Raw genomic sequence first — 23,855 nt, forward strand, 5'->3', positions numbered from 1 at the left:
TCCTTCGGAGAAAAACAAAATTGGAAAGAAGACCACCTTTTTTAGATTTAAGACGCTATGGCAACCTAATCCATATCTGTTGAAATAAAAATATTGTGGTTCAACTCAAGTAAATAGAAATTCTACCTCTCTTCATTAGAGCCTCACACCTAGGCGTGCTATGGTCATCTTGAAGGACGATCAGGAGGTTTTGTAATTGCATGAGCAATTTTCTTATTCCAAGCACTTGGAAAAACACCTCCATATCTTCTACTCTAAGTGGCCCTCAATGAGTAAATATAAACTACTTTAGATATTTTATTCAATTGTTTTCCACAATTCAATTTATTAATTGCTAAAGCATAATCATATGAAAAACAGGGTCAAAGCGATATCTTTATGATGTAGCAATAACTAATTCATTGGATATTTTGGAGTGAAGATAGTAAATAGAAATGTTTCCTAACACAAAGCACACACACCCCATTTGTTATTGCATCCATCTATTGAAGGAAATATCAAAGACTCTAACTCATGTGCTACGACTATATAACCATATTTTTATGCTGACATATTGCAAAAATATATGAAACTATGAATGTATTTCTCAAACACATAAAGATGATGCCCTCGTATTTGTGAGGGCCACTATGCTAGTTTCATAATAATATCTTTTGACAACATATTTCCTCACCGTGCACTTCAAATAGACATCTAATGTAATCATAACTCTATTCGATCCGAACTCTAACATAATGAACACTAAAAGAAAAAACAAACACTCATCCTTACCACAATCATGGTTTACATAGCAAAGTGGAGGAATATGCAAAAAAAAAAAGTGAAAAAAAGCTTCAGATGAGGTGGTGCCGACAATGGCGAGGGAGAGGATGACGTCGGCGGCGACACGAAGCCAGGCGAGTAGCATTTTATTTGTTACAAAGAATCAATGCAGAGTACCCAATAACTTCATCAATGCTATATAAATACAGCTAGATTAATGCTCACACGAGTAGCAGCAAGTTCGAATCGGCAACAGTATTACATGCCGAAACTAGAGAGAGAGAGAGAGAGAGAGAGAGAGAGAGTCGATCTGGATGAGAAGAGGACGGAAGAAAAATGTGAGAAAGGGACTTGGGGCGTATGAGACATCGGTAAAAAGTGGAATATCGCTATCTGGACCTTCAAACTCATCTAAATCGATCCTCAGTCATGTTTAACTTCGGCGAAGTTGGCATCTCCTATGTTCCAGCGATAAACACCATGATCTCTACTCTTTATAGCCCGAACAAATGGTAAGAGAAGCCACCGTTGTCTGTTAGTGTGTTACGGAAAGACACCGACATGTGGAAGACGTGCTAGTTCACTTCGGTGGTTAATTTGATATAATCTCACCTCTCTACCAACAACTCTTCAAGTCATGAAGAGAGTCCTGCGTGTCAACATATATTGCTCCATGTTTAGCAAAGTTCTACAATCTAGTCAGGACATCATTTTCTGCTACTATCCTTAGAACGGAGACACACAGATCCAGTAAAAACTGCACGAGCCGTCGCCGCCTCTTAGACGTGATCCCCTGGCCGTCGCCGCCGCATGTGCCGGTGGTGGTGGCGGCGCCCGGCCGTCGAAGATGGGTGGGAGGAGAGGCGCAACCCGGCGGAAAGTCCTACGCATGGAGGGCGGTGGCTTGGGGGCGCGGGGGCGGCGCCATCTGCGTGTGCGCTCGATGCGGAGGATGGGGCGAGGCGGCGGAGCTGGCAATGGCAACACGGTGGTGCGGCCAGGCGCGACGAGGGGTGTCGGCGTCGTCTGTGGGGGGCAAGCCGATCTGGATCCGTTTCAGGCTGTCCACGAGGCATGGCGGTGCTAGGCATCAGGATTCCGAGGCGGCGCTCAGGCTCCTCAAGATGCAGGCACAGCCCTAGTGGCGGTGGCGCGAGTGGGCCCAGGCTCCGAGTCATGCCACCGCCGTCTGATGATCTACTCTGTGTCTGGCGGCCGGGCGCTCTCTGTTCGGCTTTTTGTCGGTTCCTCTCCTCCTCGGCCACCGACCGGTAGCGTCGGGGCTGCTGGTGTGGTTTTCAATAAAGGTGGTTGTCCTAGGGTTTCTCTTGTGCGAAGATGGAGACCTTCATAAGGCCGGTCTTTCTTGATCTGGCCAGAGTGTTGAGTTCCGGAAGCCTTGCTGGTGTGAAGTTGATGAAGGAGAATTTATGCGCAACATTGAGTGGAACCTAAGAGGAAGGTATGATGAGCATAGCAGGAAGTATTCCCTCAGTAAGAAACCAAGGTTTATCGACCAGTAGGAGAAAAACGTTCTCTCCCAAGGTGTTGCGAACCAACTCGTGGCAGGGCGTACTACCGGCATCAGCAGCAACGTGAAGACCTGCACAAAAACAACCAAGTACTTTATCCCCAACTTTCAGCAAGGTTGTCAAGCTCACTGGTTTTGCTGAAAACAAAGAATTAAACGAACCGTGTGGAAGAAGAATTGATTGCAGAGAACGGAACAGAAAAATGCTATAGAAGATTGCAATTGAAAGAAGAAGGTCCGGGGTCCACAGTTCACTAGAGGCGCCTCCCCAATAAAATAAATATGCTGGATAAAGAAATTACAAATGAGCAATTGACAAACAGAGATTCTACGTTAATGGTTGGTGCAGAATACATGTTATGAAAGTATGCGGACATTACAATAATATACATAGACCGTAATCCAACTGCATCTATGACTAATAATCCACCTTCAGGATTGCATCCGCGACACCCTCCAGTATTAAGTTGCAAACAACAGACTATCGCTTTAAGCAATGTGTGTAAAGTAAACGATGAAACTACCCTTGAATCGAACACCCGTATTTTCTCTCTAGTAGCAACAGCACATCTACAACCGTAGAGAACAAGGTCATTTCCCATGGTTAAATAGAGGCATGAATCCACTATCGAGCATAAATACTCCCTCTTGGAGTCACTAGTATCTACTTGGCCAGAGCATCTACTAGAAACGGAGAGCATGCAAGATTATAATAACATAATACATAATCTCAACCAAAGCAATCTCTCTATAAATCGGATCCACATCAAACCAGCATGTAGTAATTACAAATAGATGATTTTGATCATGTTAGCCAGCTCACAAGATCTATGCATGAAGTACAACAAGGAGAGGACAGCCATCTAGCTACTGCTATGGACCCATGGTCCCGTGGAGGACTACTCACGCACCTCGGATGAAGACATGGCGATGTAGAGGCCTTCGGCGGTGATTTCCCTCCCCGGCAGGCTGCCGGGATGGACTGCAGAATCCTCCCGAACTAGGGTTTCGGTTGATTACGGCGTCGGAAATTTTCATGGATGGAGGCTCTCGTCCCTGGGATTTTCCCGATACGAGGAATAAATAGGCGGAAGGACAGAGCAAACGAGGCGACGAGGCGCCAGTACATGGGACAGGCGTGGCCAAGGGTGGGGCCGCGCCTGCCCTATGTACTGCCACGTGGCAGCTCTCCTACGCGTATCCTTCTGGCTCCGTCTTCGTCCCGGAAAAATAAGACTCTGGGCTTTTGTTTCGTCCAATTCCGTGAAACTTTCATGTACAACGTTTCTGAAACACAAAAACAACAGAAAACAGGAACTGGCACTGCGTTAATAGGTTAGTCCCAGAAAATGCTAAGAAGTGTGGAAAAGTGCACATAAAACATATAAAAATTGTAACAAAACAAGCATGGAGCATCAAAAATTATAGATACGTTTGGGACGTATCAACATCCCCAAGCTTAGCTCATGCTCGTCCTCGAGTAGATAAGTGATAACAAACAAATAATTTTTGAGGTGACATGCTGTCACACTACTTTGATCAATCTAAGTGTAAAAGCAAACATAGCTGGAATCATAGAATCCTAATATAAGCATGATAGATATAGTCAAACAATGAAACTTAATAACCATGCTAAAACATGAATAATAATCAAATAAATAAAATGTATAACATGCATGGAAAGCAAAGTGATTGTCAAGAGCATAGCATAGATACATAATAAAGTGGTACTCAGCTTGTCCCATAAGTGGAAGCAAAACATAAATGCTTGGACAATTTTAAAAGATTATAAGGATGACTAGAAACAAAAAGTTTGAACAAGCAATACCATAATTATGAATCAATCAATGAAATCTTGGGACCATGCACATAAACCTAAAAATGACAACTATGCTCTCATAAGTGGTGCATAAACTAGAAAGTGGAGACTCAACATAAAAGTAAAAGAAGGTCTCTCTTTGAGAGGCCAGTAAGATCACTCATGTGCTAGAACTTTTTATAGAAACAACAAGAGTATAAAATGCACTTTTGAGAGTTGGTTGTTCATGTCAACGAGTAGTAAAAAATCTATTGTTATCTTCCATACTAAGCAAGTTTGAGAGCGGTTCCGAAATATTTGGGCGAAGCCTCTTTTCATTTATACTACTTATAAAATTGTGACACTCCTCCCAACCATTGTTTACACATACCATGGCTAACCGAATCCTCGGGTGCCGACAAGCAATCACAAACCATGGAGGAGTGCCATTTTCTTATAATTTTCCTATTTTCTTTCCCTATTGGAAGTTGTGGTCAAACCAGCTCTTTTTTTATATACTTTTTTATGTGACAAGCAAGATGAAGCTCGCGAGTCTTTGAGTTACTTAACTAGTATGGAAGACGACAACAACAATTTTAATTTACTTCCTCATGAGCTAAAAACAATGTCACAAAACGAGGAACTGTTTGAATGTTTTAAAGGTAGCACACGAGCAAATTACAATGGAATGGCAATGAAATACCACATATAGGTAGATATGGTGGACACTTTGGCATATTTGGTTTTTGGTGGTTGGATGCATGAATAAAATACTCACACAAATAGAGGCTAGAAAAAGACCGGGTGCGATCAACTAAGAGAGCATAATGGCCATAATCATGCACAACGACAAAATATATTAATCAAAGCATAAAGTGATACACAAGTTACAAACTAAATGATCATAGAGGCAAGAATTGACTAGAATGTAGTCATAACATGTTGCAGAGTATGTGCCAAGTCGACCCAAATAAAAACATTCGCGGGAGAATATATACCACAATATTATGCTTTCTATTGTATGCTAAAAACAATGCATGAAACCTTCAATGGCACACTAAACACTCTCAGTATTTAAGACTAATCATAATGAAAACATAATTAACAAGATCATCATGAGAATAACATCTAGCAAGATATGCAAAAATTGTTGGAGATATGCCCAAGAGGCAATAATAAAGTGGTTATTATAATATATCTTTGTGTTTATGATAAATGTTTGCATACCATGCTATAATTGTATTAACCGAAACATTAATACATGTGTGTTATGTAAACAACAAGGAGTCCCTAGTGAGCCTCTTGTATAAACTAGCTTGTTGATTAATAGATGATCATGGTTTCGTGATCATGAACATTGGATGTTATTAATAACAAGGTTATGTCATTAGATGAATGATATAATGGACACACACCCAAATAAGCGTAGCATAAGATCATGTCATTAAGTTCAACTTGCTATTAGCTTCCGATACATAGTTACCTAGTCCTTCGACCATGACATCATGTAAATCACTTATACCGGAAGGGTACTTTGATTACATCAAACGCCACTGCGTAAATGGGTGGTTATAAAGGTGGGATTAAGTATTCGGAAAGTATGAGTTGAGGCATATGGATCAAGAGTGGGATATTGTCCATCCTGATGACTGGATAGATATACTCCGGGCCCTCTCGGTGGAATGTCGTCCGATTAGCTTGCAAGCATATGAATGGTTCATAAGAGATGATATACCACGGTACGAGTAAAGAGTACTTGTCGGAGACGAGGTTGAACAAGGTATGGAGATACCGATGATCAAACCTCGTACAAGTAAAATATCGCGAGACAAAGGGAATCGGTATCGTATGTAAATGGTTCAATCGATCACTAAGTTATCGTTGAATATGTGGGAGCCATTATGGATCTCCAGATCCCGCTATTGGTTATTGGTCGGAGAGAAGTCTCAACCATGTCTGCATAGTTCACGAACCGTAGGGTGACACACTTAAGGTTTGATGTCGTTTTAAGTAGATATGGAATATGGAATGGAGTTCGAATGTTTATTCGGAGTCTCGGATGGGATCCAGGACATCAAGAGGAGGTCCGGAATGGTCCGGAGAATAAGATTCATATATAGGAAGTCACTTTCCAAGTTTGGAAATGATCCGGTGCATTTATGGAATGCGCTAGAATGTTCTAGAACCTTCCGGAACAAATCACCATGGAAGGTGGAGTCCCGGTTGGACTCCACCAACCCTAACCAGCCAACCAAGTGGGAGGGTGGAGTCCATGGTGGACTCCACCTCCTTGGCCGGCCAACAAAGGGGGAAGGGGAGAGTCCCTGTCCCTCTAGGTTTCGTCCATATGGCAGTTTTTGAATTGGGGTCTTATTCGAAGACTTTGGGCAAACCCTAGGGATTCCACCTATATAAAGAGGAGGAGAGGGAGGGGGCTGGACACACCAAGTTGGCCGCACCACCAAAGGGGGCTCCCTGGCCGGCGCCCCAGCCACCCCCTCTCTCCCAAACCCTAGCCTCTCTCCTCCTCCATCTTCTCCCACAATGCTTACGGCGAAGCCCTGCCGGAGATCTCCACCACCACCGTCACCACGCCGTCGTGCTGGAGGGATTCCGAGGAGGATCTACTACATCCGCTGCCCGCTGGAAGGGGGAGGAGGACGTCGTCATCAACACCGAACGTGTGACCGAGTACAGAGGTGCTGCCCGACTGTGGCACCGTCAAGATCTTCTATGCGCTTTTGCAAGCGGCAAGTGATCGACTACATCCACAACGAGATCTAATCTCGTAGGCTTTGGAAATCTTCGAGGGTTAGTCTCATGATCTTCTCGTTATTACCATCTTCTAGATTGGATCTTGGCTTGTTATTCTTTCTTGCGGTAGGAAATTTTTTTGTTTTCTATGCTACGAATCCTATCAGTGGTATCAGAGCCAGGTTTATGCATAGATTGGTTGCACGAGTAGAACACAATGGTTTTGTGGGCGTTGATGCTTTTGTTGTTTTTAGTTATGATACTTTGCATCTTGCGGGATGGTGGGATGAAACGGTCCGGGCTAACTTTACATGACCGCGTTCATGAGACTTGCTCCACGCTCGACATGCAACTTGTATTGCATAAGTGGCTTTGCGGGTGTCTGTCTCTCTCACCATAGTGAATATTCAATCTACTCTTTCTATTGACAACACTAGTATCACCGTTGTGGTTCATGTTCGTAGGTAGATTGGATCCTACTCGAAAACCCTAAACCACGTAAAATATGCAAACCAAATTAGAGGCGTCTAACTTGTTTTTGCAGGGTTTGGCGATGTGATATGGCCATGATGTGATGATAAATATGTATGAGATGATCATTATTGTATTGTGGCAACCGGCAGGAGCCTTATGGTTGTCTTTATATTTCATGTTGTAGTATTATTTCAAAGTAGTTGTAATAGTTGCTACACACGGTGAACAACCATGAAGACAGCGCCATGGACCTTGACGCTATGCCGACGATGATGGAGATCATGCCCGTTGATGATGGAGATCATGTCCATGCTTTGGAGATGATGATCAAAGGCGCAAAGACTAAAGGGCCATATCATATCACATATGAATTGCATGTGATGTTAATCCTTTATGCATCTTATTTTGCTTAGATCGCGACGGTAGCATTATAAGATGATCCCTCACATTAATATCAAGATAATAAAGTGTTCTCCCCTCGTATGCACCGTTGCTACAGTTCGTCGTTTTGAAGCATCTCGTGATGATCGGATGTGATAGATTCTACGTTCACATACAATGGGTGTAAGCCATGTTGCACACGCGGAAATACTTGGGTTTGTTTGACGAGCCTAGCATGTACAAACATGGCCTCGGGACAACGAAAACCGAAAGGTTGAACACGAGTCATATGGATGATATGATCAACATGTTGATGTTCACCATTGAAGCTACATCATCTCACGTGATGATCGGTTTTGGTGTAGTGGAGTGGATCGTGTGCCACTTAACAACTATGAGAGATGTTGTATTAAGTGGGAGTTCATTAGTAATTAGATGAAAACTTGAACTAATTATGATGAACATAGTCTGAATAGTATTTTGAATTAAATTTGTAGTATTGACATCTGTTTTCTGCCATGCGCTAGTTTTGTAATTGAGATAGAAATACTGTTAAGTCTGACAAGTAACTTTACGGACTGGTACCGTATTGTTAAAGAATCAAGAAATTATTAAGTCCTATTGCAAACTTTTAGTAAACCTCACATTGTTGATTCAAAGAACAATGGTTTCAATTAGTACCTAAAATCATCTTGTCTCCATGAAACTTGAAGTTCAAATCCGTTTGAAAAGCAAGGAGCTGTAAATTTTGTTTTCAGAAATAAGCGAGGTATGAGATATATGTGATATCTAAGACCTTATTGCAAGATGATATAATATAATCTAGTGAGACTACATAAACTCATAAGTTTTATGAGAATGTACGAAGGTTGAAGACGCTAGACGTCCTAATCCTCCAACTATTTGGGCACTAACCATATTCGCATATCCATGAAGTGATCGTCCTTAGTATGCATCGTTGCTAAGACTCGTCGTTTCGAATCATCACGTGATAATCGGGTGTTATAGATTCTACGAGTGCATACAACGAGTGCAAGCCAGATTTGCACATGCGAATACTGAGGTTAAACTTTACGAGCCTAGAATGTACAAACATGGTCTCGGGAAGTCGTCATGATATGATGGATAAAATTATGAGTGAAATTGTTCATCATATTACAAAGTTACTAATAGTGAAATCTGGAACACTTGTCATATGATGATCAACTTCAAAGTAAGAACCTCAAGATTATTGGTATTTGACCAATGGACCTAGAAGTTATTGAAGGTGAAGTGTTTTCTGAGAATGAGGAAAGCTAAAAGAGAAACTACAAAAGATATTTTGGCAGAAAGAAAGAAAATACTAGAAAGTCTAGCTCAGGTGTATATAGATGATATACATGTTATGGATGTATTCCTTGTTTGGTCACATAATGAAATTCTTGGGTATTTGTACCAGATTGGTTGGTATGAGATGTCATACAATAAAACGCAATACAAGAATATGATGGCCTAAGTGATTGATAAGGAATATGGTAATAATGCACGTCTGGAACATAATAAAGTGTTATTATGTTTGTCGTTGGCATTCTACCTAGCCCTTAGAATTTATAATAAAGAACTTAATAATTGTTATTTTGCTCTGGTCAAATGAAAACAATGAGTTGTTCAAATTATGACATTACTCCATGTACGATGGATAATTTATTATAAATATTAATGGTGAAACACACATACATAACACTGACGCTAAAATGTCATAAGGCAAATGATTTGAATTCCACTTATTTGTGGAACCGCCATTTAGGTCATGTTAGAAAGGAACGCATGAAGAAACTCCATGCAGATGGATTTTTGGAGTCATTTGATTTTTGAATCGTTTGGCATTTGCAAATCTTTTCTAAAGAGAATGACTGAAATACCGTTCATAGGTCAAGAGTTGAACGGGCAACTAACTTAGTGGAACATACATGATGATGTATGAGGTTCACTGGGCATAGTTGTGTGCGGGAGATTCTTCTATTTCATGAAAACTTCCAACAATGAATTGAGTATATATATGTGGATATATTCGATAAGGAAGAAGTCTGAAACATTTGAATGGATTCAAATAAATTTCAGCATGAAGTGGAAATCATCGTAATAGAAAAGTCAAATATCTATGATAGGATCATGGTGGAAATACTTGAATTACGAGTTTTAGCGAACATCTAAAAGAGTTATGAAATTGTTCTACAAACTCACATTCCTTGGAGTATCATAGTGATGATGGAGTATCCGAGAAACGTATCCAAACATTGTTGGGTTAATGATGAGATAATATGACGCCATTATATTTTTATGGATTATGCTTTAGTGACTATCGCTTTTACACTGAATAGAGCATCATCATGATCCATAGAAATGACACCATACGAGTTATGGAATGGGTATGAAGCCTAATAGTCCTTTCTTAAATTTTGGTATGCATAGCATAAGTAAATAAGTTTACAACCAAAATCGGATGAATGTCTTTGTTGGTTATTCCAGATATTTGATTGGGAATTCTTCCCACTATGGAGACAAAGACAAAAGTGTTTGTCAATGTTTCTTATTTCCAAGAAATTGTTTCTAGCGAAGTATTTGAGTGGGAGGACAATAGAACTTGATAAGGTTTATGAACCTGAGCATAATGATCAGAGTAGCGCAGCATCGAAAATGGTTTCGGAAGCGGCCACGATGATCATGACTCCCATGACTACAAAGTGTTTTAGCCATGGAGATCGAAGTACCTATTGAATCTTGTAGGTTTGGTTTACTTTGTGATCAAATAAATGATTTGTGGACAAATGATTGATTTTGAACAATGATAAACCAACTACATACAAAGAAGTTATGATGGGCCCTGACTCCGTTAAAATGGCTATGCGCCATGAAATCCAAGATAGGTGAATACTTTTTGAAAGTAAATGAATCTATGAAATTGATGGACTTGGATGAAATATCCTTGAAGAAGCTCGACTTGTCGAAAAGTTGTTTACGACAAAGTTCAAAGAGTTGACTACGATAAGATTAGATCTTCCGTAAACAATGCTTATAGTCTATGTGGATTTTTCTAGTAATCGTCACATATTTATTTTATGAGATATGCTAGTAGGATGGCAAAATACATTACTTAACAGAAGTGTGTATTAAAGGTGTATACAAGATACAACCAAGAGTTTTGCTAGTCCATGAATACTAGATAGGTATATGAACTTCAATTAGATGAAGTGAGTATCGCGGAGTTGGAATCTTCACCGGATGAAATAGTCAAAGAGTTTTTTATTTCATCAGAAACGATGAAGATGCTTGCATTTGCAAGAAATTAAGTGGGAGCGCTGAGACATATTTATAATACTTTATGTAGATGACATATCATTGATTATAAATGATGTAATTATATACTTGATGTGAATAAAAGGTTTCATTGAGAATTAACTTCAATGAAAGGATATGGACTGAAACATATTTAGTGTCAAGATCTATGAAGATAGATTGAAACACATAATAAGTTTAAGTCAAAGTACATAGAATGGATATTGAAGTAGTTCAATATAGAAATATTAAGAAGGTGTTCTTTTGATGTGAAGGTTTAACAAGACTTGAGTGTATATGACACTAAATGAGCAAAAAAACACATGAGTGATTTTAGATCACGATTAATATGTACACAATCTGATATCCTGTGCTCTAAAGTGTTGTGAGCAAGTACCAGAATGATTCATATGATGATCATTGGACGACAGTAAGAATATCCTTGGGTACTTTAAAAGAACCAAGGATATATATAGTTTTATATGGGGTAATGACAAACAAATCGCTGTAAGGTGTTACACCGATATTAGTTTGGTCACATATAAAAATGAATTTTAAATCTCAATTAGGCTAAGTGTTGTTTAAAAGGTAGCACAATGCTAGATTTAGAAGAGTTCTAAATATTGTGACGGATTCTACAAACGAAGGCAGAGTATGTCATTGTTTTGACAATGACTAAGGATGTTAAGTCGAAAAGTTCTTTGAGAACTTGGTGTAGTTCCGATAGTGTCAGAACTTTCAAGCTATATTGTGTGTGACAATATTAGTGACATATTTCAGACCGCGGAATTAAGGTTCCACCAGAAGACCAAACATATTTAATGCCGACTCATTTGGAAAATGAGTGATGCATGAAGACGCAAATGAATTGCAAAATACATACTTTTCTGAGCATGTCAGATCCGTTGACTGAAACATCTCCCGTGAACAAAACATGATAAGCACCAGAAGGCCAAGGTGTTATATCTTTACAAATGTAAACTAGATTATTGACTCTAGTGCAAGTGGGAGACTGTTGGAGATATGACCAAGAGCAATAATAAAGTGGTTATTATAATATATCTTTGTGTTTATGATAAATGTTTGCATACCATGCTATAATTGTATTAACCGAAACATTAATACATGTGTGTTATGTAAACAACAAGGAGTCCCTAGTGAGCCTCTTGTATAAACTAGCTTGTTGATTAATAGATGATCATGGTTCCGTGATCATGAACATTGGATGTTATTAATAACAAGGTTATGCCATTAGATGAATGATATAATGGACACACACCCAAATAAGCGTAGCATAAGATCATGTCATTAAGTTCAACTTGCTATTAGCTTCCGATACATAGTTACCTAGTCCTTCGACCATGAGATCATGTAAATCACTTATACTGGAAGGGGACTTTGATTACATCAAACGCCACTGCGTAAATGGGTGGTTATAAAGGTGGGATTAAGTATTCGGAAAGTATGAGTTGAGGCATATGGATCAAGAGTGGGATATTGTCCATCCCGATGACGGATAGATATACTCTGGGCCCGCTCGGTGGAATGTCGTCTAATTATCTTGCAAGCATATGAATGGTTCATAAGAGATGATATACCACGGAACGAGTAAAGAGTACTTGTCGGAGACGAGGTTCAACAAGATATGGAGATACCGATGATCAAACCTCGGACAAGTAAAATGGTTCAATCGAATGGAGTGGAGTTCGAGTGTTTGTTCAGAGTCTCGGATGGCATCCAGGACATCACGAGGAGGTCCGGAATGGTCCGGAGAATGAGATTCATATCTAGGAAGTCACTTTCCAAGTTTGGAAATGATCCGGTGCATTTATGGAAAGCGCTAGAATGTTCTAGAACCTTCCGGAAGAAATCACCATGGAAGGTGGAGTCCCGGTTGGACTCCACCAACCCTAACCAGCCAACAAGGTGGGAGGGTGGAGTCCATGGTGGACTCCACCTCCTTGGCCGGCCATCAAAGGGGGAAGGGGAGAGTCCCTGTCCCTCTAGGTTTCGTCCATATGGCAGTTTTTGAATTAGGGTCTTATTCGAAGACTTTGGGCAAACCCTAGGGATTCCACCTATATAAAGAGGAGGAGAGGGAGGGGCTGGACACACCAAGTTGGCCGCACCACCAAAGGGGGCTCCCTGGCCGGCGCCCCAGCCACCCCCTCTCTCCCAAACCCTAGCCTCTCTCCTCCTCCATCTTCTCCCACAACGCTTACGGCGAAGCCCTGCCAGAGATCTCCACCACCACCGTTACCACACTATCGTGCTGGCGGGATTCCGAGGAGGATCTACTACATCCGCTGCCCACTGGAACGGGGAGGAGGACGTCGTCATCAACACCGAACGTGTGACCGAGTACGGAGGTGCTGCCCGACTGTGGCACCGTCAAGATCTTCTACACGCTTTTGCAAGCGGCAAGTGATCGACTACATCCACAATGAGATCTAATCTCGCAGGCTTTGGAAATCTTCGAGGGTTAGTCTCATGATCTTCTCGTTGCTACCATATTCTAGATTGGATCTTGACTTGTTATTCGTTCTTGCGGTAGAATTTTTTTGTTTTCTATGCTACGAATCCTATCAAAAATAACTATGCCACGGTCTAAAAATGCTTCCATTTGCATCACATACACATAAAAACTTTTTTCATGCTTCCAACGCCAACCAAATGAAACCAAACAACTCTCATATATGAAAAACAAGTAAATATCCAGAGAGCTATTGAAACTCAAATAAATGTAAAAGTGGAGCGTGTCTCTCTCCAACGCAAAATGCATAACAGTGGAGCGTGTCTTACTCCAAAATAAACATGCAAAACAGCGAAGCGTGTCTCACTCCAAAGTAAATATGCAAAGCGGTGAAGCGTATCTCACTCCAAAGTAAACATGAATAATGAGATCTAACTTTATTGAAAGTAAACATACATCAAAAAGTAAAGACGCTCCAAGGATAACACATATCACATGAAGGAATAAAAATATAGCGTGTTGAAAAATGACCTGGTGCTTTTTTTTGATGAAGAGGGGATGCCTTGGGCATCCCCAAGCTTTGACGCTTGTACTTCTTGGATATTTCTTGGGGGGTCGAGGGGACATCACAAGCTTGAGCTCTTGTCCATGCTTCATCTTATTGCATCATTCTTCTCTCCCTACACTTGAAAACTTCCTTCACACAAAACTCAGCACAATTGATTAGCAACATTAGTGCAAATAAAAATATATCAAACCAGCAAGGCTTCAGGAATGGCACATATCAAACACTAATTTTAACATATGCTACTGTAGCTACTTCTTCCCAAAGCTCTTTTTCAGAAAAGAACTCAAAAAGACGAAGCATAAGACGCAAATGCAAAATATGGCAGCAATCTATCAAAACAGACCAGCATGCAGAGATCGAAATTAAAGAAATAGTTTTGTTGCTCAAATCGAAAAATTCTAAACTAACGAAAGTTAGATAACATACTGGGGCATAAGAACAAAAATTTGCAGCTCAAAATAACATTTTGTCGATTTTTAAGAATTTTTTCGTGACCAGCACAGAATCTATTTCAGAATTGCAAATACCCCAAACACTGCTTTCTTTCTATTAGAGGCTACCCTTGGCACAAAAACGAAATAAAAACGACAAGGAGAGGTTATTATAGTAACAATAACTTCAAAGACTCAACAAAGCAAAAATAACTGAAATAAAACATGGGTTGTCTTCCATAAGCGCTTTACTTTAACGCTTTTGAGCTAGGCGCAGAAAGGGTGCAAATCAAGTATTGTCAAGAGAGAAATCATTAAGATCGGGAATGAAAGTAGTTTCAACCAGGCATTCTATGCTATCTATAGTGGTTTTTGAAGTTCCTCTCTTAGCACTTTTAGGTTTACTTTCTTCATCAAATAAATTCTCAGGAACAATCCAATCAAAATTCATATCGTAAGCTTCATGCACTGCTGAAATTTTAAGAGGTATTGGTATATTGATTTCCTCCGGTTTAACTTTACTAATATTACCAAATAATTTCAGAATATCTATGCTTGATCCTAGCATACCATAATGATCAAATATTTTCCTTGCTTCTATAGCTTCATACCTAAATTTTCTAAGCAAGGTTTCAAGAATAAATTCTTTTTTCTCACCATCCTCAATTTCATGCAGTTTAAGAAACATGTATTGCAAGAATGGGTGATGGCTAATAAATTTACTCTCTAGCATTTTAACTAGGCAAGCCATAGCGGTTTCATAATCGGGAGCAAGTTCAGCTAAAGATTTTTCTGAGATTTTCTCATACTTACTAATATGATTAAGGAACTCTCCAATATTATTTATCCCTACTATAGATCCATCAGCTATAGATAGGTTCCTAAACTTAAACTCGGGAATAATCATGGTAAACTAAATGCAATAAAAATAACAACTACACTAATTTTTTTTGGATTTCTGATATAAAATGCAAACAAGATAAAAATAAAATATGCAAGAAAAACAGTAACAAAGTAAAAGAGTTGAGAGTGAGAGACTCCCCTCGTGGAAGAGATGCTTTTCTCCCCGACAACGGCGCCAAAAAAAGTCCTGCTGGTGTGAAGTTGATGAAGAAGAATTTATGCGCAACGTTGAGTGGAACCCCAAGAGGAAGGTATGATGAGCACAGCAGAAAGTTTTCCCTCAGTAAGAAACCAAGGTTTATCGACCAGTAGGAGAAAAACTTTCTCTCCCGAGGTGTTTCAAACCAACTCGTGGCAGGACGCACTGCCGGCGTCAGAAGCAACATGGAGACCTGCACACAAACAACCAAGTACTTTGTCCTCAACTTTCAGCGAAGTTGTCAAGCTCACTGGTTTTGCTGAAAACTTAGGATTAAACGAACCGTGTGGAAGAAGAATTGTTTGAAGAGAACAGAACAGGAAAATGTTGTAGAAGATTGCAATTGAAAGAAGAAGGACCGGGGTCCACAGTTCACTAGAGGCGCCTCCCCAATAAAATAAATATGCTGGATAAACAAATTACAGATGGGCAATTGACAAACATAGATTCTACGCTAATGGTTGGTGCAGAATACATGCTATGAAAGCATGCGGGCATTACAACAATATACATAGACCGTAATCCAACTGCATCTATGACTAATAATCCACCTTCAGGATTGCATCCGCGACACCCTCCAGTATTAAGTTACAAGCAACGGACTATCGCTTTAAGCAATGTGTGTAAAGTAAATGATGAAACTACCCTTGAATAGAACACCGATGTTTTCTCCCTAGTAGAAATAGCACATCTACAACCGTAGAGAACAAGGTCACTTCCCATGGTTAAATAGAGGCATGAACCCACTATCGAGCATAAATACTCCCTCTTGGAGTCGCTAGCATGTACTTGGCCAGAACATCTACTAGAAACGGAGAGCATGCAAGATCATAATAACATAATACATAATCTCAACCAAAGTAATCTCTCTATAAATCGGATCCACATCAAACCAGCATGTAGCAATTACAAATAGATGATCTTGATCATGTTAGGCAGCTCACAAGATCTATACATGAAGCACAACAAGGAGAGGACAGCCATCTAGCTACTGCTATGGACCCATGGTACCGTGGAGGACTACTGACGCATCACCTCAGATGAAGACACGTCGATGTAGAGGCCTCCGGCGGTGATTTCCCTCTCCGGCAGGGTGCCGGCATGGACTGCAGAAGCGTCCCGAACTAGGGTTTCGGTTGACGGCGGCGTTGGAACTTTTCGTGGATGGAGGCTCTCGTCCCTGGGATTTTCCCGATACGAGGAATAAATAGGCGGAAGTGCGGAGCAAACGAGGCGACGAGGCGCCAGTACATGGGCCGCGCCTGCCCTATGTACTGCCACGTGGCAGCTCTCATGTGCGTGTCCTTCTGGCTCCGTCTTCGTACCGGAAAAATAAGACTATGGGCTTTTGTTTCGTCTTCCGAGAAACTTTCATGTACAACTTTTCTGAAACACAAAAACAGCAGAAAACAGTAACTGGCACTGCGGCACTGCGTTAATAGGTTAGTCCCAGAAAATGCTAAAAAGTGTGAAAAAGTGCACATAAACATATAAGAATTTTAACAAAACAATCATGGATCATCAAAAATTATAGATACGTTTGGGACGTATCAAGGCTCCGCCGACGAATGTAACAATGCACCTTATGCCTGGAGTTTACTGGATCGGTGGTATTCGGTCGTGCGCACCCATGCTTTTATTCTAACCGTTTGGTTCTGGAGGGAGCGACGCGAAGCTGTGTTCTGTGTTGCCATCAGATTACATTCTGGTCCATGGTGAAATCAGAGACGGAGAATATCACGAAGGCTGGAGTGGAGGACTAACAATGGAGGTTTGAGTCTTTGTGCTGTTGAGGGATTTGCTTGGTGGTTTGGGTTTCGCAACAACAATATGTAAGTGGAGGCAACATCACATGTGAAGTTCATGGTCTTACCTTTCAAGATGAAAATCTAAGATCTGGCCTTAATTGGTTGTACCTGCAATGACTTTGTTGAGATATTGTTTTGAGAGTGGATACTATCTTCAGGGTGAAAACCTAAGATCTTCTGGTGGGGCGACGATGACACTAGTGCACTGTTTCCTTTTTGGAGAGCCTGAAGTTCAGGTGTTATCTTGGCGGTGGATGTAATGTTGCTGCTAGAGCTAGAATACCATAGCGTGACTTTTATTTTCTTAGTTATCTTTTTTTGGGCTGCGTGCATCCGTACTACCATTAAGATATTGCGTTGTTGCAGAGGATGGGTGTAATTGGTATCTCTCAATATTAATATATTTCCTTTATCGGAAAATCCTTAGAATGGAAAAACAGAGGACTACTTGATCTTGACGGATGAATAAGAATGTCCAGGAGAGAAACGTGAGAAAGATTGTTTAAATCCAGAAATGATTGCCTATTTAATAAAAAAGATAACACTCCTCTACAGGTTCATCATATGACAAATGCTATTAAACAAAATCTAGAATTGCTTGATACCCCGCAGGTTCACAGATTACAATCAAAAGCAGATGTACAGGAGGAGCTTACTTATCAAGGGAACACAATCAGGACAGATATGCAGATTCAAGGGAGCAAAATCTTCTCGGATGCAACATGGAAAAAAAGGAGGTCTCTGAATTCACAAGAAAATCCGAGAACAGGCATAGGTCTGTACTGTCAGCTTCTTAGGCAAAATCGAGAAGAAACCATCATGATACAAGCCTCAACAGCTCAACCTTCCTCGCCACTTCTTGCCGAAACAGCTGCTCTTCGACTTGCATCAAAAATTGCTTCTCAGCTCCAGGCACAAGGAGTAACTTTCCTCACTGATAATCTTATTCTGGCAAAAGCTGTTGCAACTTCATCAGTAACAAATGAGCAGGTTCCCTGGGAGCTCAGGCAGCAAATAGCAGATTACAAGAGGGCGTCAGAACAACTCTTTCCGAAAATATATCATATCAAAAGGAGTCTAAATGAAGTGGCACATGATTGTGCAAAACAGGCACTTCGACGACCACAGTCGTTGCCTATCTTTTCTTGTCTAAATTCAGCTCATAGAAGTGTAGGCATATGCCCTGTAGCTCTTTCTCTCCGAAACATTGATTTACAGGGATTTGTACTTCTTGATGTTCTATGCATTTGAGCTGAATGAAAATTTGGCGCCCTCGGCGCCATGCTTTGTTCAAAAAAAAAACTAGCAACGGATGGGCACGGCGGCACGCCGTGCCGATTGTGCAAAACGATTTTGGAAACGCATTTAAATTGACGGAAATAGTATGCTTTTAATTGTTCGGACAGTGTGCTTTAAGATAGTTGGTAACAAAATCTTATAGTGCATTTACTAAAATAATCTGCATATGAAGCTGATCTTGAGGTCAAGTTAATAAGCAGGCATTAGGAAGGCATAGAAACTCAGTCTGGTAATAATAGAAACTTCATATTGGTCATCAGTTGGTAGTTTTATAGGGCAATACAGAAGATCTATTACATATATAGAACTTAAGCTCTAGCATAGATTGCTGAACCGATGGACAAAAGATTATTTCAGGGTGATCTCTAGGTATTGTGGTCTTGGATCTTCTCGCATCCATTGTATCAGAGAATGGTACTTTGAGTGTTGAATCCACGGTGTAGTCAAAGATAAAGGTATCACCTTCTAGAATGCCGTCGGCTTCCACGAAATCATCCCACCCGTGTTCTGATGAACTTTCCAACCGTGTTCTCAAGCTCAATTTTCTGAGGGAATTTCCCAGTGATGTCCTTACATAGCGATTTGGGGACTTTGAGTGGGTCAAGAGGGCTACCTGTTACCCTACACATGAAGCAACGATTGTATCTGACTCCTGGCATAAGTCCAATTTTGGGACACGTGCTGTGCTTTGCTGTTCCTGGTCTCTGTCCTTCAGAGTCCTGTGTGGCCTTGCTTTTGTTGTGTCCCTTGTTTGGCTGAGATGTTGACGCCACCTTGCTTGTGTTCTTCGACGAAGGAAAGCCTGGTGGAGGGCTGTCCGAGCTCTGCCTTCTTGCTTTCGTCTGATGGGATGGAGTCATCGGAGACTTTGTCTCGGTCGTGATCTCCTTGCGATGTGTCTGCAAGTATGTAGCTAGGTTATGAAAACCATAGGATAGTGCTATATTGCTAACTATCAATAACAACAAAGTGGAATATCAACCTAAAAGAACGCAGCAACAGATAGGCAACTGAATGAGAAAATAATAACATTAGGACCAGGTCAGAAGCTGCTGAAAAGAAACGCTCCAGAGAGTCAGGGACCAAACATGATGGCCATCCATGTGCATATCGAGTGGAAAATACACCTCTGCAGAGGACCAAGCCAGCAAAGGAGCAAGCCCATGAACATGAGACGGTAAATATCAACTCGTGCAAAGATTGGACCCTTCTTTAATTGTTCTCTAAACTGATCTATGTGATTGGCTGGTACCCATCCATTGTGTTTACATGAAATGTGAACAAAATCTTAGTATCTACTCTGCATAGAAAACAATGAAGCTCGCCAGGAAAGAGTTGTACATTAGAACTATGATTTTCGTTCTTTAACGGGCACTGGTCATTTGCATATTTAAATATCCGGAAAAGGTCGGTGGAGAAATCTTTATTCTTGGTCCTTCTATGATACAAACCGGTTGATCGTATAGCTTACCAAGTTAAAGAAAAAAAATGGTATTGTCATAATGATACAAAAGAGAGGGCAACAACGAAAAGTTGTGGTACAACAAATCTGGATTACAACATATTTGTCAGGAAAGGAAGGGCCATAAACTTTTCCTGACTATTCAAACAATTTATGCAGAAAATCGAAAACTGGACAATCTAATTCAAGAGGATATTGACTCAGTGCGTGAGAATTGAGAATCCTTGTAAGCCACTCAATGTTTTTATCTTTTTTTACCTGAAGTCTGCATCGTTCTTGGTAGCAAAAATACAACACCCAAAATATTCTCCAATGGTTGAGCATCCTAGAAGCTAACTTAGACCAGAAAACATGTATACATAACAATTACTATCTTTTCTCATGTTCCACATTTTGTACAAGAAAACAGAGCAATGAAATAGAATGGGATCCCTCCGTGTTCTAATATTTAACCAAGTAATTATCAAAACCAGTCTTTAAACCATTATAGTTCATTTTTCAAGGTAGTTGGAGGAAGGTTTATCGAATGATTATTTTAATCAGGAAATTAACATTTTAAGATAGTTTCTCAATTTATTAATAAAATCTCGAACAATAAACAAAATTGTTCAGCCAACACTGTTTTCACATGACATGTTCATGTAAGCCATCTGTTCTATCAACCAAATGACTAATTAGTTTGGAAAGCAACATACCTGGCGATATAGAATGTAAATTAGTACTCTCCCTGTACGCTAGTATGAGTCCCTTGCCTGCAAGCAATAATATAAATTTGTTAAGTTCAAGAAGTGACCCAAAATATCTATTTCGTTAAGTAAGAAAATTAGAATATCTACCATTTGCAACATAGGGGCTCAACTCTAGTTCACCAAACTGTGATAGGAGGAACCACACACAATATTTATACAGCAACATTGAATATTTTCAGAGAACTAACATCTCTTAGACTTAGTCTTGTACACGATTAGCATGATAGCTTTGACCTGTGATTTAGGATCTCTAGCTAGACTAACGTCGAATCAGTTAGCACTGATCGTGCCCTTGTACATGTGCTACATAAGCACCGCTTGTTTCAATAATCGAAATGTGTTAGTGACTACTCTCATCTCTCATTTCTGTTTCATCTTATAAATATCATTAATGAGTGCACTAAGAAGAGTGAAAGCACTCTGCAGATCAAAGAAACCATACGTGGAACAACAATGAGAAGACAAATAATCGTTCACATTGAACATATACTTACAGTACATAAAAGAATCGCTGAGAAGAAGAAACCGAGCATTCCACTCACCAGATTCATTCACTTCTAAGCTTCTAGCTTCCCATGGCAGCAACCAAGTCCGTCGAGCTGTTAGCACAGCACATGGGAATCTTGGCAGAGCCCACGCTGGCTGGTCCGCTCCGCCTGTCCTGTCTCGACCAACACCTACCCATATGGATGATCTCGGCTCTGGAATAATGTCATATTGTGAACTGCTAAACTAAGGTATTCTTGGAAGTAATTACATCACCAGCTAGAGATACAAATAAGCATTGTATCATATTATACAGACAAAACATCAAAAAAGATCACTTAGATAGGTTAGCAAATGAGGGATGCACAATTTAGTCAGCAAATCGAGTTCAGAGATAAAAATGTATCATTGTGGCACACATAATTACTATATTTTGAACAGTGGCACGATGGAAGGAAGGAGAACAGACGAATTTATTCAGCACCACCAAAATGCTCCATAAACTAGCTAAATTCTACAACATGATAGTAACTTTGCTTGATTCTCACAGTAAGCAGAATTACAAAAATACTGTAAAATTGAACCATCAGACTCTTTTACCCTTGAAGAAATGTTTAATGTATCACTAGTAGAGAAACCCCCCTTTAGTACCGGTTCCAAAGAACCTTTAGTACCGGTTTTGGAACCGGTACTAATTATTCGGTACTAAAGGCCTCCCACCTTTAGTACCGGTTCGGAGGAACCCGTGGGGCTGGAGACCTTTGGTACCGGTTCGTGTTAAACCGGTATTAAAGCCTATTTTGTTTAATTTTTTTTATCCATGTTTTCCAATTATTTTTCACACCCTTTTTTTTCACTCCCTTTATTTTTTTATTTTTTCAGAATTACTAGTATTTCCATTACTCTCTAACTACACTTAATCTCTAGTCAAATTACTTACCCGTGGTCAAACTTCCCGGTCGGTCACCCATCCTCACACTACTCCCGCACTAGCACGCTTAACTTCCAAGTTCCATCCCATTCCACTTCCAAGTGCTTCGCGCGCATGTATGTGATAGTAGTATCATATCAATCCTATTAACATGTTGGTCGATGTCACACTTTTTATCGTTTAAATTCCAAATAATTCTTTTAATAAACAAAAGTAATGATGTAATAATAATGTTGAATAAATAAATAAAAATTAACTTTTTTAAATATTATTATTTTAATTATTTTTTAAAATTTTAATATTTTTTGCAAAACCTAAAACTTGAAAAATTGAAAATCTTATAATTTGATAAAAGTAATAGTAATATGTTAGGACTCAAAAAATCTTATAATTATTATTTTAATTTTAAAAAATAAAAATATATAAATTTCTAAATTTCTGGAAAAAAACTAAAATCATCCTGCTTTCATATTTTCATTTGGAATTTTGAGAATCTAAAAATTGGCTAACCGGGCAAACCCAGGTGAATTTGGATGTAACTTTTTCCCAGGATTTTTTTGATATATTATACGTTTTTTTCCGACGTCGTATGCAAAAGTTAATGCGGTTTTACCATTTTTCAAACTTTTTTTGCAAAAAAAGTCAAAATTCGAATTTCTTAATTTCACCGAATAGTAGATTGCATAACATATGAGAATCTGAAAACAATTTATTTTTTTGAATTTTCTATCATTTTCATTTGTATTTTACAGAGCAAAAAAGGCGATCCACGGGGTGTGGGGGGTGGAGGTGCGTGGGAAGCCGAAAAACCTTTAGTACCGGTTCGTGACACGAACCGGTACTAAAGGGTACCTTTAGTACCGGTTCGTGTCACGAACCGGTACTAAAGGTTTTTCGGCTGACGCTAACCCTTTAGTACCGGTTCGTGTCACGAACGGGTACTAAAGGTCCATACGAACCGGTACTAAAGGCTTGGGCAATACAACCGGTACTAATGCCCCCTTTAGTACCGGTTCGTAAGGGATCCGGTATTTATGGCTTAGATGGATGAGAGGTTTTCTACTAGTGTATATCCATTAGGAACTCACCTTTAATTCTGTTCATGAATCTTTGGTTTCACAGTATAAATCTTGGATCAAATCTTCAAGGATACCTATATAGATCTTTCACAAATTATCATGCTCCATTCAGATAAACCTGCACAAGAGGCATCAGTGGAATATTTTTTAGAAACATGGAATTACTACTCTCGGAAGAAATGATTTACATATTTCCAGTAAGAATCACTTCAAATTGTTTTTTCAAGATTCTTTTCTTACAGAATATAAGCTGACAATCTAAGTGTTGAAGCATACATGATACAGTACTTCTTGCACAAACCATTATAACCTGTAAGGCAATGCTTGCTCCATCATCGAGTGATTTACCCGCTAGTCCAACTGGCCTCTATAGTGCACAAGACAATAGTCATCGATGACATAGCTTGTAAGTTTTACCATTAAAACAGAGAAATATCCAGCAAAAATTGATT

The 23,855-nt window shown here is 39.8% G+C and overlaps 1 protein-coding gene across 2 annotated transcripts; it reads right to left on the reverse strand.

The window, feature by feature from the left end:
• Positions 1–18,929: 18,929 nt before the first annotated feature.
• Positions 18,930–23,503, reverse strand: LOC124699833. 2 transcript variants are annotated; one of them, XM_047232068.1, is made up of 6 exons: positions 23,413–23,503; positions 21,450–21,608; positions 20,854–20,910; positions 19,824–19,965; positions 19,679–19,745; positions 18,930–19,595 (listed from the first exon to the last, which is right to left on the reverse strand). In XM_047232068.1, exons 1-5 carry the CDS (start codon positions 23,426–23,428, stop codon positions 19,739–19,741), a joined length of 381 nt encoding a protein of 126 aa, XP_047088024.1. In that variant the 5' UTR covers positions 23,429–23,503; the 3' UTR covers positions 18,930–19,595; positions 19,679–19,738. The 2 variants fall into 2 exon arrangements, with proteins under 2 accessions (XP_047088024.1, XP_047088023.1); XM_047232067.1 differs by having other exon boundaries at positions 19,679–19,748.
• Positions 23,504–23,855: the final 352 nt, after the last annotated feature.

The sequence above is a fragment of the Lolium rigidum genome, chromosome 3 (assembly GCF_022539505.1).
Source record: "Lolium rigidum isolate FL_2022 chromosome 3, APGP_CSIRO_Lrig_0.1, whole genome shotgun sequence".
Taxonomy (NCBI): domain Eukaryota; kingdom Viridiplantae; phylum Streptophyta; class Magnoliopsida; order Poales; family Poaceae; genus Lolium; species Lolium rigidum.

What these genes read in the sequence shown, in the direction of transcription:
- LOC124699833 (XM_047232067.1), bottom strand. An exon ending in CTTAGAAGTGAATGAATCTG is followed by an intron (nt 20,911 to 21,449) that starts GTGAGTGGAATG and finishes TATTGCTTGCAG; the next exon opens with GCAAGGGACTCATACTAGCG. An exon ending in TTTACATTCTATATCGCCAG is followed by an intron (nt 19,966 to 20,853) that starts GTATGTTGCTTT and finishes TTCACATTTCAT; the next exon opens with GTAAACACAATGGATGGGTA.